This window comes from Sarcophilus harrisii, chromosome 5 (assembly GCF_902635505.1).
Source record: "Sarcophilus harrisii chromosome 5, mSarHar1.11, whole genome shotgun sequence".
Lineage (NCBI taxonomy): Eukaryota > Metazoa > Chordata > Mammalia > Dasyuromorphia > Dasyuridae > Sarcophilus > Sarcophilus harrisii.
Window position 1 is genome coordinate 60,710,785 of NC_045430.1, and position 14,105 is coordinate 60,724,889.

The 14,105-nt window shown below is 40.4% G+C and overlaps 1 protein-coding gene across 1 annotated transcript in view; it reads right to left on the reverse strand.

Moving 5' to 3' along the window:
- Positions 1–2,964: 2,964 nt before the first annotated feature.
- Positions 2,965–14,105, reverse strand: part of SLC6A13 (solute carrier family 6 member 13) — a 46,004-nt gene continuing 34,863 nt past the window's right edge. Inside the window, exons 9-15 of the mRNA XM_031939484.1 lie at positions 11,431–11,555; positions 10,060–10,172; positions 9,345–9,482; positions 8,471–8,573; positions 7,896–7,996; positions 6,966–7,136; positions 2,965–6,106 (exon numbers count right to left, since the gene is read on the reverse strand). Of these exons, the coding sequence (XP_031795344.1) occupies positions 5,984–6,106; positions 6,966–7,136; positions 7,896–7,996; positions 8,471–8,573; positions 9,345–9,482; positions 10,060–10,172; positions 11,431–11,555 (874 nt within the window). The 3' untranslated portion in view covers positions 2,965–5,983. The remainder of the gene's footprint in view (positions 6,107–6,965; positions 7,137–7,895; positions 7,997–8,470; positions 8,574–9,344; positions 9,483–10,059; positions 10,173–11,430; positions 11,556–14,105) is intronic.

The window sequence follows — 14,105 nt, forward strand, 5'->3', positions numbered from 1 at the left end:
GGGATAATAAAGGTTCCTTTGATCTCCCTTTTGGTAAATGCAGCTGTGAACTGAATGAAGTGTCCTCAAGACTGGCTGAAAGGCAGAAGACTGTTGGTGCGCTTCAGGAAGAAAGTGACTCCTCCCAGGAGACATTATGAGGGGATTTTGGGTAATCTAATTCCTTAAATTCTTTTAAGGATTTTTTCAACTGAGGGCTGACTAGGCCTCTAAAGCAATAAGTAATAGCTTACGCTCCCTTATAAAAACTGAATGAAATAAATGCAATGGGTCCAGGGTAAACTGAATTGATGACCAGGGCTGGAGAAATTGAACCATTACATAGTCATGCAATTTAGGGTTAGGTAGGTAGTCAGTGGAATAACAAACAGCAAGGATCTCTCCTGGCTCTTTCAAGTTTGTCCCATTCTGGATAACTAAAGATTGAATGCTGAGAGTGGGATTGTTGTTAATTGTCCTTTATTCTCAAATAGAACCAATGGCATCATGAGAATGAAGTCTCAACTTGCAAGTGAATTAGATTTAAGTGAGGCAGAGCTTTGTAAAGTCATCAGTTTCACTCTCTCCCCCATAGTTGTGGAAGTCCAGGGGCAGGACATAGGTCAAGATGCTTGGGGATGACCCCTTAAGTATGGGACCAGAAGAATGGAGATAGAGTCTGGAAATACATAAGGTTAATGTCGTGGATCAAAGAAAATGGATTTAGAGAAAAGTGAAATACTGAGCATAAATAGCAAGTACCTGACTCAGGGGTATTATGCTCAGTTCCTCCCTAGGTCTCAGGGGTTACCTCTTAATCATGCCAAAAATGGAGAAAGCAGCAGAGCTCTGGAGAAATAAGTTTCCCTCTCTAATCACCATAGATGTGGCTCCTATCCATGGATTTGAAGGCCAGGGGAAAGGTATTGTCTGACTTCAAGGATGCTCAGACCATCACCAATACAATAAGGCTATACCACCCCTAAAAGGAATACTGCAAAATCACTACATCTTCACCCGTTCTCAAGCAATGAGACACATTACTTGAGAAAGACATGAGAAGTAAGAGCATGCAAATAAGAGCTGACATCACAGTAACAAATCTGTGTTACTATCTGGGTTTGTATATACATATGTGTCTGAATTTCAACAGTCATGTTTAGGTAAAAATGTGCGAGAGTGGGACCTCATAGAGATTACAAGGATGTTTGGAATTGCTTGTGTATGCTCAGGAGAAAATATGCACTTGTGGATTCATATAACTGTACTTCTAGACTTCTAGGTTTTATGAGGGCAAAGATCAGGTTTGTTTATCTTATGCTTCTTTCCCAGTGCTCTGATTAGATTTTAAACAAGTATTTCTTGAACATACTTGGAAGAAAGAGATAAGAAAAACTACCCAAGTGTATGAGCTACCCAGGTACTGAGGTCCCAGAGACCATATTTGCTCAGTTGACCTCATTGATATAATAAATCTCACATTTCTATAGTACTTTATTATTAGGGTAAGTGGGTTTTCTAGGTTGGACAGCTGGGCAACCTATTCATTCCCCTGTTTATAGGTATCACCTATAAATAAAGGTGTTGCTTTTACAGGAATCTACTTGCTTTTTTTCTTTCCATTCAGCTACCATTTGCCTCAGGTGCTCCTCAATCTGGGGGACTTTTATTCTCTGGTTAAGTGTGATCATTGGACAAGCAAGCCAAATTTCATGCCTTTTGTGTCTCCTTCCAGACAGGCCTATGGGATCCAGTGTACGCTCTTCCTGGCAGAGGAAGAAGATAGGGCAGGGTAATTCACCTAAGCATTCCCTACAATGGCCTTACCCTGACTAGCTAACAGTGTTAGAATGAACCAAAACCCAGCCATCAAGTATCTGAGGCAGACTTTGAAATCAAGTCTCTCGGTCCAGTAGTGTGTCTATTAAGCCACCAGACCAAAGTTGTGCTGATTAATCTCCAAATCACCTTGCCCCTCTCTCAGCAGTTTCAGTCCCCAGAGCCCTGAACTAAAGAATTTAGGAAGATAGAACTTTTGGAAATTTCAATATATTTTGATATTATGCAAAAGAATATACAAATGAACACCTCTTTTACAATCAGCATATGAAATGTTAGTGTGTGTGTGTTATCAGACTGCAGTATTAGTTATTTACTTCATGTTCTATTTGAATTAAATATTGGAAGTTTTAGTATGATGTAACACTTCATTTCATTTTGGTTGCTGGAAATGGGGGATTAATTCAAAGAATTTAACTCTATGATTAGTCATTGAATACTATAGACTTGGAAGTAGCTATCTAGAGCCATATTAGGGGCTCAAGGTATTCCTAATGGCTAAGGCAAAATGGGCGCATGCACCCACATACCTACATAAGAACTACATACCTTGAGGCATACATGTACACAAATTCATAGCAGCCAGACAGGTATCATGGTGTGATGGAAAGAATACCAGCTTTGGAGTCAGGAAACCTGAATGTAAACCTGGCCATAACAGGATCCTATCACATTGGGCAAATCATTATTTTTTGAGCTTCAGTTGCCTCAACTGTAAAATGGAGGGGTTGGGGGATAGCTAGAAGGTGCAGTGGATAGAGTGCCAGCCCTGAAGTCAGAAAGACTTGAGTCCAAATCGGGCCTCAGACACAATACATCCTAGCTGTATGATTCTGGGCAAGTCACTTAACCCCAATTGCCTTAGGAAAAAAATGGAGGGGTTGATACTACTGAGCATGAACCCTAAGGAGGTCAGAGACAAAAAAGAAAGGATTACCTTTTTATCTTTTTATCTTGTGGGTAGAAAAAAAAATCTTGAAACAAAGTGTATGCCTATTAATTGGGAAATGGATGAGCTTTGACATGAGAATGTCAAATTATTATTATTATTATGCTGTAAGAAATAATAAATATGAGGAATTCAGAGAAACATGGGAAAACTTATAAGAATAAAGAAAAAAGCAAGCAAAACCAGAACAACCAGAATACAACACAATGACTACAATAATGTAATCAAAAACAATACTAAAAGGCAGTTTAACTCAAATTAATGGAAATAACAAATTTTGGGCTTAGAAAACAGAATGTACAAGCTTCCCTCCTCTGCTCAGAAAGATAGGAATAGAGTATTGCATATCCACCTATTACTCAGTTTTGCTTTTTTTCTTTGTCATACAAAATTCAGTGAGGGAGGAGGAGAGAAGAGGTATTGGGAAATAACTGTGGTGTAGAAAATAGAAGGCATCCATTTAAGTTTCCCCCCCTCCCAGAATGATCTGGATGATCTCTAAGGTGTCTTCTATTTCTAGTATTCTGTGATTCTCTACCTATGGAAAGAAATGGTCCTCGGGAAGTTCTGGTTCTGTACCAATGAGTTCTAGGAACAGGGCTTGAAGACACACACTAGAGGGTTCTTCCAAGGTTGGGACCCTGTCCAGCAAAACCAGAAAGACAAAGGCCCTGTCACATGTATTTTTGCAGTAAGGCTTAAATCGATTTTGAGCAGCAGGATTCAACCCTCTTCCATGGATATAAAAGCAATGTACCAAGTTAAACCATTCCCTCCTAGTGCTGGAACTCAAATGGGGCTTTGGTTGCAGCAGGGCCACCCCCTTGTGGTAACAAGTGGTCATTGAAACAAGGAGGTGGACCTTGGGAAGATGAGGACCACTGTGGCTGAGTCTGGATGTTACTATTGGCTCCCAAGATGCTAAACTGTTTTTCTCACATTTTCACCTGTAGCATCGTTGTCACATCCCTACTTTCCTAAGGTTACAGAGAGAGACAGAGATCACTTGGGAATGGGGGAGCCAAAAAGAATTGAAAACCTGAGGTTGACAGTTGTAAACCTGCTCAGCAAAATTGCTCTTCTTGTGAGGTCTGAAGGAAACACATCAGGAAAGCGTTTGGAAAGCAATGGAACTGAGAGGATAATGCCCGCAGATACAGCCAACTCTTATGGTCTTAGGACAGATGCACCAGTGTGTAGAATATTATGGAGAATACAGGATTCTCTTCTTCTCTTGATATTTCCTGTGACTTTCTACTTTCTGTCATGTCTCTACTCAGCAGCCCTCCTAAAAAGTTTAGGAGGAATAGGGAAAAGGATGATTTTTATTCCCTGAGATCAGCTCCAACAAACTGTTTAGTTGAATAGAGAAATTTAAAACCATTGACCAACAATAGATGTGAAGATTTCAATTATACTCATCCCCCAGTGATAACCCATAAACAGGGACAAGCTGAATGGCAAAAAGTGACAAGAAAGAAAAAGGAAGAAGGGGGTAAGACAGGAAATTAGCTCTCTAACCCTATCTTTTACTACTAGCATTCCTATATCTGTAAATCCTTAGTCCTAAAAATCTAAAATATACATTTCTGCTCCTGGCCACAACTTTTCTCATCATCACTTGGACCTCCACCTGAAATGCCCCTCCTACCTCCTCTTTATCTAATTCCTGTCCCTACATCCCAAACTCAAAACAAAAACAAAGGAACTGCCCCCAGGGAGCCTACATTCTAACAAATAGGGCATTATATATTACATATATATAGATAAGTAGAATAAAAGGTTTAAAAATGATAAAAGATACATCAAGCAAAGAATATGCTCTAAGAATAGTTGAGGAAAAGAGCATCAAAGTCTCAAGGATGGGGAATCAGGTTGTCCTTAGTAGCAATCTTCAAGGGAAGATTGGACAACTACTTATTAGGAATGTTGTACAGAAAGTTGGACTAGATATTTTCTAAGGTTCTATGTGATTCCAAGATTCTGCCTACATAGGACATAGCAAGCACTTGGTAAATGTGGATGGAAAGGTTAATGAGATGCCAAAGAAAGCCAGCTGCCTTTCTTTTTACTTTCCCTGTATTAGGATCAATCCTTCTCTTACCCAGTAATTCTTCTGTCAGAACCTCCCCCTTTACAAAGGAATAAGGAGACTTTAAGGGAAGAATAGAGAGAAAAGGGTTTCCTCTGTTCAAGATTGTGGTGATGGAACACTCCAACATGTGTCTTCCATTCATCAATCCATCCGCCTAATCTAATCATAGGAAATATGAAACCTCATAAACTCCTCATATATCTCTCTTATAAAAGCTCCATGAAGGAAAACTGAGGTAGGGAGAGGGGGATGAGTGGAGTTAGAGAGAAAAAGGCAGGAGCGGCTGAGTCTGGAACCCAGGTTTCCAAAGCTTTCTCCTTCTATCATGCTAACTTCATGCTGGAGTATCTGTCATATCTCCCCAACTAGATTGAAAATTCCTCAAGGACACAGACCATATCTTCTGTCTGATGATTCTTTGTGTCCCCAGGCTTTTTTAAGTGTTAAGAAAAAAAAGAGGACAATCAAAGAAAGGGAAAGATTCTTAAATTTCAGTGTAGATGAAACAATGCTTAATATATAAAGGAGACATAACAGAAATACTCAGCTCTTGTTTTGTGATGAAGGTCATGGGGACTGTGAGACCTCATAAATCCTGAATAGCTCCTTCCTGTTTTTTACATGTTCCATGAAGTAGGGAGGAGGGAGGAAAGAGATAGCATCATGAAGTAAGGAAATCAGGGGGACAGAATAGAGGGACAAAGAAACAGAGACAAAGTTGAACTTTTGCAGGAGGACCAGTGCAAAGAATGTGAATTTAATGGAATGAAAGGAGAGGGGCCTTTTTTTTAACCTTTCTATCCATTCCACCCTATTCTTTCCCCAAAAAGGATCCCCTCCCTTAAGTAGTTGAAGACTTAATTTGCACTCAGTTCTTTCCTCTCCCATAAGACACAAACTTGGGAATAGGAGACCTCCAGCCCAGAAGGAATAGTACAAAACATCCCCAGGAGTTTTTTTGTCTGTGATTCTGGGATGAGATGGAATTGGGTATGGTTAGAAAGTTCCTTCCTCTCAAAAAGGTACGGCAATTTTGTCTGCTCCTCTCTGCAGCCATATCAAGGACAGGGCAAGGAGCTGAATGTACGGAAAACCAGCAGTGTCACAGACTCAGTTGGTCTCTAGCAGTGGGACTCAAGTTCTGTGAGCCTGAGGAGTGCTGCCCGAGTAGTGGAGGGAGTGGGGGGTGCTGTACACAGCCGCTGGGGCAGGTCTTCTTCTGGGCAGATGAGCTGGCGGAGTCTCTGGAAGACAAAAGCAGAGGACATGAAAGGGTCTAACACTAGGGTGAGACACCCTGCCTCTCCCCTATATCAGATTCAGTCCTCTCATCTCATAAACTCTTCTCCCAGAGTCTTCTCCAGATCTAATCACATACTCTGGCTTTGCCCCTTGCCGTGCCCAACAAGTCTGCTGCCATATTCTTTAAACCCACCCTCAGCTTTACTTCCTAACTTGCCTAACTTGTTTTGTTGGAAATGTAATCTCAGGAATCAACAGTGTGTCATGGCAGTACCCAGTAAATAAATGTAAATTTATTCTATTTGGAAGGGACATTGACATGCATACAAAGAAGAAGATGAGAAAAAGAACTAGAAAGTGAAGAATTGTGTATATTTAGGAAGAAGAAGCTAGGGAAGAGAACAGGGTGATGTATAATCACTACCTTCAAATATCTAAGTGACTCTTTTCTAGGACAAGTAGATTTTTTTTTTTGCCTGTCTCCACAATAATTGGAAGTTATGGGAAGGTAGACTTTAGGTCCTCATAAGGAAGAACTTCCTAGCCATTAGAAATATCCAAAACTGAAATAGGTTGCATGAGTGGGGACAATAATTTCTTTTTCATTGAAAGTAATCAAGAATGAGTTGGATAATCTGTCAAGGATGTTGAAGAGAGAGGATTCGTATTTCTGATCTAGGTTGGATCAGATGATCTCTAAGATTTCTTCTAATTATTAGCCTATGATCCCTTAATACCAGCATTGATCCCTTAATACCAGCAATACCAACTCTAGCCACAAAACTTCCAGTTTCTATAAGTCCTACCCTAAGCTTCTTAGAGTACACCTTGCCTACCTCCCCTTGCCCTACCCCTACCTACCTCTCTCAGGGAGCCTTTGAGAGTTGTCAGTTTGTAACCACTCCAGGCAGGGATGCAGACCATGGAGGACAATGCCAGGAGCCAGCCCAGAGCATCTCCCCACCATGGGTAAGTATACTTCTTATTGTAGGTCAGTGGGGTGTACTTGGCCAGAGAAAAAAGGAAAGTGGCCTAAAATAAGGAATGGGAAAGGAAAGAGGTCAGTGGAGGGAGAGTCCCTGGATCTTTGGGATCCCCACCATCTCCAACTTCCTACCTCCATCACAACCATTCTATAAAGCTTGTATGGTAGGAAAAGTACTCCCCCTGCTTGTCAATTCATTCTCTGTTAATCAATGGCTCTCCCAACCCCACCACTTTCTGTATTCTGTTTTTATTCTATTTTCTGTTTTTATTTTACTTTAATTTTACTTTCTTCTGGAAATATTTTCTGATTAATTCTTTTTTGACTAAAATTACACTAGTATTCCATAATCCACTTAACTTGTAATATCCATTGTTGATGCTATATTTATTTGAACTTATTTAAGTGCTAATGTTGATCATGAGTCACTCTTATATGTGATTTTCTTAAGGGATTCTCTATTATTTTCTCAAGGATCTTTCTCTGTATCTCCCAACAGTTCAAGGCTCCACCACAGGGGATGCTAGACACATACTATTAGCAGAAATGTAGCAGCCATATATATATAATTAATCTTCCAGCCTCAGATATATGACTTTTCATATCCTCAGCTCCTTCCTCTTACATATGTCAGGAACTCTTTGATGAGCCAACATGGAGGGAGAATTAGGATCTATACTGTAAAATGTTTTGAAATCATCATAAAAGTAACTTCGTGGAAGGAATGATGTCCCCTCCAGAAACTATTTCTACTTCTTGAGCCCTCTCCCCTGCAACCTGACCAACTTCCTCTGAGGTTTTCTTACTGTGCATACAGCTGGAGTGAGGAATATCCAACAATATTTGATAACAGGCCATGGCCGATAGCCAATCATGTCTTCAATATTATCATAGAATCTCTCAGCTCCTACGAGAAGGTGGGAGGGACAAAAGGGTGAAAAGGGAGAATTAATTCATTTTTTGCCTTTGCACTCAGAGGCATAAGGGGAGGGGCCTTCAGGATAGCAGTTGCAGGGCCCAAAATATGGGCAATGCAAAGGTAGAATAAAGTTATTATAGTAAGGGGTAATGGGTCTAATCCAAAGCAGAAACAACATTATTTAGATTTCTAACATAACTTTCTGACTTCCATGGTGGTTAAAGGGAACAGATGAGGGAGTCTCGTTAGATATCTTTCCTCAGAGAATTTTGAGGAAAGAACAGAGAACTGTATATTTAGGATGGTATAGAAGCTAGAGTGATCCCTGGAATGGCCCTTCCAACCCTGAAAAGTCCAGACATTAATGATCTTGCTGGAAAGATTCTGGAAAAAGCTGATTAGCAGCATTTCCCTTGAGATCTGAGTTTCTCCTCTGATAGGGAACTCTTAAGTATCACTTACCATATACCCAGGCCACACACAGTGTCTCAAAAATGGCTACAAATAAGAGGCACATGCCGCTGGCCGCATAGTAGTCAAACAGCTGAAACACATACATTCCACCCTGGCAAAGAAGAAAGAGAGGGAAGGGACTTCTGTGGGATCTGTCCATCTCCACACCCACGGGACAACCCCTAACGCAGGCTATTTAAGTCCAGAGGCATAAAAACTGAGCCACTCTTCTCTTTCAGTGGACTCAGGTTAGGAGAGGTCACTGCTACCATCATATAGTCATTTAGCCAGGGTAAGATTACAGCTGAAAGCGTCTGAAAATTTGCCCAGATATCCTAAGGGCCAACTGGTTCTTTTCTTTCTGAAGGGCAGTAGACATATAGGAAATCCCTTTTCATTATCAGAGGATCATAGATTTAGAGTTGGAATGTACCTTAGAGGCCTCCCATTAAGTGGTACTAAGACTCATCTATTTTCTACTTCCTTAGATCATCACATAGAATAAAGCAGTCCCTTCTTCCCTTAAAGTTTGATTTGGGTAAAGAGAGTATGACTTAGCTTCAGGACCAGCTCTGAGTCCTAAAGCCTCCTATCTCCAGGATAGGGAGGTGAACTATCTCCAGCCAGATTCCATGCCGGATCTGACATTCAGCCCCTCCTTCTTCCAGGATCACCCAAACCAACACCTTTCACTACATTTCTCAGGACACTACTCCTAGAATAGCCTATGGTGGAACCTACTTTGATTTCTCGGAGAAAGATAAGGGAGCAACAGCACCCTAAGTTCCCTGGAAAGACCCAATACTTTAAGAATTTGGTGAGGATTGCCCTACCCTGGCTCTGATCTGATGTATCCCACCCTGGAGCTCCACTGGCCTCTCACCTCAGTGAGCATGATCAGCCCGATGAGGTAGGAAAGGACAGAAATCACCAGGATAAGAGTTTCCCGTCGGTTCTTCTTTCGAAGTATGTTGGGGTACATGTCCACCAAGGCCGTCACCAGGCTCTCCACACACACAAACTGGATGGGAGAGCCAAAGAATTAGGGAGGAGGATCCAAAGATAAGTTTCATCAGCCCACTCTCTCCCCAGATTAGCCAGCTTCTCAAACAGAACTCCCAGTCCTCTTCACATAAGCTGGCCTTGTGCTTCAGTAAGTCCTGGACTCCTGTCCAATGATGCTAGTGCTATTGGAAAGGGAAGCTGCTCTCCTGTCATTATCTCTTCCATTCTCCCCATTCGAGTTTCTACAGAAGATTCTCTCCTCCCATGCCTTCTCCCACCCACCCATTTACCCACATGTTCTCTTCCTCTCTCCCTCCACTCTCCATCTCTCTCCCCTTCTCTCTCCCCCTCTCTCTCCTCCCTCTCTCCCTCCCTTCTTCTCTCTGTCTCTCTCCCTCTCTCCCTTCCTTCTTCTCCTTCTCCTTCTCCTTCTCCTTCTTCTTCTTCTTCTTCTCTCTCTCTCTCTGTTTCTCTGTCTCTCTGTTTCTCTCTCTTTCTGCATGTGTCTGTCTGTCTCTTTCCTATCTATGTGCCTGTTTATCTCTTTCTCACATGCACCTGTTAGTCTTCAAGTAGGAGGTGATGAACTATACCTGACTATCCAGCCCAAGCAGCACAACCATGAGGAAGAAACAGCACGCCCAAAGTGGAGAGAAGGGCAGCATCACCACAGCCCTGGGGTAAGCGATGAATGCCAATCCAGGGCCTATAACAACAAGTAAAATAAAAGAATTTGGTCCTGGACAGAGGATGCTCCACTCCAAAAACATTCCTTTTTAAAGCAGATCTGGATGTGCACAAAACCTGAACCCTCCAAATTTGAACCATCCCAAGAAGGAAGCAATATGGCTTAGTCTGATTTGAAAGCAAAAGCTCTGGGTTTGAATAATAAATCTGCCACAGGTGTGACCTTTTATAATTCACTTCCCTTGGTCCCAGTTTTCCAATCTGTCAAATGAAGGGATTGGACCCTATAGTCGACTCTAATTCTGAAATCCTAAAATCCTAATTCTCTGCCTGGCCACTACACTCCCAAGGGATCAACTCCCACTTTCCCCAGATTCTACCCCTACAACTAAAATACCAGTTAGAGGATGAAGAATAACAGAGCTAAAGGGGGGATTTTTTAGTGATTATATTTTTAATCTAACCTCCCTCATTTGACAGATAAGGAAAATTGAGACCCAGACAGATGAAGTATACTTAGAGCTGTGACAACACAATAGCTGCCAATGGCAATACTAGGACTACTCAGGACTACTTCACATAAGCTGGCCTTGTGACTAGGACTACTTTTGACTCCTAGGCCACTGCTCTTTCTATTACACTATATGACCTTTCTAAGTATCATTAGCCCCACCTATACATCATTTCTACACATCTGATTCTCAAATCTATTTGTCCAGCACTAACCTGTCTCTGATCTCACATCGTCAATGACTATCTCATGGCAGATACAAAGCTGAATTAATTATCTTTCTCCTAAATCTTCCCCTGTTCCAAACTAATACTGTCAAGGGGAAAACCATCTATTCAGTCACCCAGGCTTGCATCCAGGAGGTCCTCCTAGACTCCTCCATCTACCCTGCCAATCATTTCAAGTTTTATCATTTCTACCTTCACAATGGCCCCCTCTCTTTTCTGACATTGCATCCTTTTTTGTCTAGTTTATATGTCTAGCATTTAGCATGATATCTGGCACATAAAGGGTACTTAATAAATGCTCATTGACTGCACACTTCCCCAGGCTGCCCTTTGGTCTCCCTAAACCTCAAACTGATATTCCTCAACTTGACTACAGTTTCCCCAATCTGGCAGTGTTTTGGACATTTTTGAGACTTCCATAGGAAAGTTCCAGCTGGCAACTCTTCCTGAATAGGGATAAGTATGCTGATGGAATCAGGGCTAGCCCTACTTCAATATCTAGGCGTTCTCTCTGCCCCATCCGGGGCAATGCTACTCACCTGACTCGGCCACCTCAGAGATGGGTACCCCCTGCTCCTGAGACATAAAGCCCAGAATGGAGAAAATAGCAAAACCAGCCACAAAGCTGGTGCCACTGTTCAGGAAGCACAGTGAGATGCAGTCCCTGGAGGAAAGGAAGAGACAGAAGTGGGACAAACACAGCTAATCAGCTTCCTGAAAAAGTCCAACACCCAATTACATTCAAATGTCAAGGAACCTATAATCACTCTGAGGGCAGGGGTTTACCCAGTCTTGGTTTATTTAGAGGAGAGGGAGCTATTGGGAGGGCCTTGCATATGTTAGCTACTTAAGAGTTTGTTGAAGTGAATCAAAGGAATCAATTATTAAAAATAGTCCCTTCAATATCCAAGTGTTTCCCTGGTCCCCAAAACTGGAATTATTATCTCTCCCCACAACTCTTGAAATGCTTTGCACCCTCCAATGTGCTTGGATTCCATTTTAAATCAGTTATTTGAGCACAGATTGTGTACTACATGGAAAAGAATTCATAACCTAATGGCCAACCAGTTGTTGATGAGCTAGAGTTAGAGTTCTTAACTATTTTTGTGTCTTTAAACTGGTAAATCCTATGAACCCTTTCTCAGAATAATGTTTTTAAATGCATACAATAAAATATATGGAATTACAAAATAAACCAATTGTGTTGAAATATGGCTATAAAATCTTTTTTTTTTCAAAAAAGTTCACAGACCCCAAATTAAAAATCTCAGACATGAATATGAGACATCTGTAAGAGAGGATTGATAGAAGACAATATAAGTCAGATAGAATGAGAAATGGATGAGCTACCATCTTCACTAATTAATGGTTTGACCACATTCTTGGTTTCTTAGATCCATCAAAGTAAGAAAAGAGATTATAGAATTTAGATGGAAAAGACCTCAAAAGTCATCTAATCCAAAGCCCTCATTGCGTAGGTGAGGAAAATGAGTTTCAAAGGTGATAAGAAGCAGAGTAAAAATAGGAAATGAGACCCTTTGATTCAAAATCCAAGGCTTTGTCCCCATTGTGTACCTATAGAATTTCCCTACTGGACTATAATCTAGAGATCGGGGTCATATCTTTATTGACCTTTGCATCCTCTGGAACCTAGCACAACACCTTGCTTACTTAATAATTGTTAATTAGATTGAACCGGAACCTTAGGAAAAAGAGCTAGTTTTGATTTGCCCAAGGCCTTAAGATATTGTCTAGCTATTCCTTCTTCATTTCTCGCCTCCTTGGGCTGTCCTTACTGAGCTAGTAACATCCATGAGTTAGTCCAGTCCGACCTAAATCTCTGGCCTGTTCTCCCTGTGACCACTCCCACGTCTCTTCCATGAATTCAATAGTACATGTCCTACCTCCATATCATCACACAAGCCTTTTCCTGGGCCCAGAAAGAATTCCTTCTCAATATCTTCTTCTCAGAGCACTTATTTACCCTCAAGGCTGAACTTGGGTACTATCTTCTCTAAGAACCTTTTCTTGATCCCTCAGTTTTCCTTAGTTTTCATGTATCTCCTCATTAAAATACAAGTTCCCTTGTGGTAAAGACTGTTTTGTATCCTCAGCAACTATTAAATATTTTACACAAGCTCAAACACAGATTTAAAGCTAGAAGGAATGTCAACTGGTTCAACTTATTTTAAGGATGAAGAAACCAGAGAATTAAGTGAATTGCCCAAAATTGCAGGAATAATAAAGATGCGATTTTAATAGTGAGTGCTTCATAATATCTTAAATTTCAATTCAATCAGCTTTGTGTTTTGATCTAGTACATAATGGATGCTTTTTTAATTTAAAAAAATCACAAAGTTATTCCCTCCATACTAATGTTCTTTGCTAGCAAATGCACACTGGATGCCCAAGGTCAGCCAGCTAGTATAAGAAGCCGAGCTTTTGATGTTTTTTTTTTAACTCCAAGTTCTATTTCATGGATTATTCAAAACTGAAGATCAAAATGCACTTCAATTTAAGTTTAGAACAAATCATATGATTATTTAGATAATAATTCATTTTACTTCAACTAATATTAAAACTTATTTGCTTTAACAAATAGATACTGTGATAAAAGGTGATACAGAGGTATGAGTATGCTAATAAATATTTAACAACCAGATATCCAAAAAACAAAGATTATATAGATAAAACTTTTAAGTTAATTTCAATTATTAAAATTTTTCTATTATTTTCTCTAAGTCTAGATAATCAACAAAACAATAAATCATGCCCTGATTTGTAGTATTTGCCAATTTTGAAAGTAGAAATTTCACTCTGAAAATTTACTAATAATAAAATTAATTAAATTAAATTAATAATAAAACGAACCATTGGAAGCTAGCTTCATTACATCTCTATAGCAGGTATTGAGGGATAGACAGAGAACTGTCTCAATATTATCCTCTATAGCTGACTTACAAAGCCAGTGACTTAGACTTAATTGCTGTTAACAACTCTATAGGGCAGCTAAGTGGTACAATAGATAGAGCACCAAGTTCAGATCTGATCTCAGACACTTACTAGTTGTGTGACTTTGGACACATCACTTTAACCCTGTTTTCCTCAGTTTCTTCATCTGACATGGAAAAGGAAATGGCAGACCCCTCCAGTATCCCAGCCAAAAAAACACCAAATGGGGTCATCAAAAGTCAGAAAAGAGCAAAATGAATGA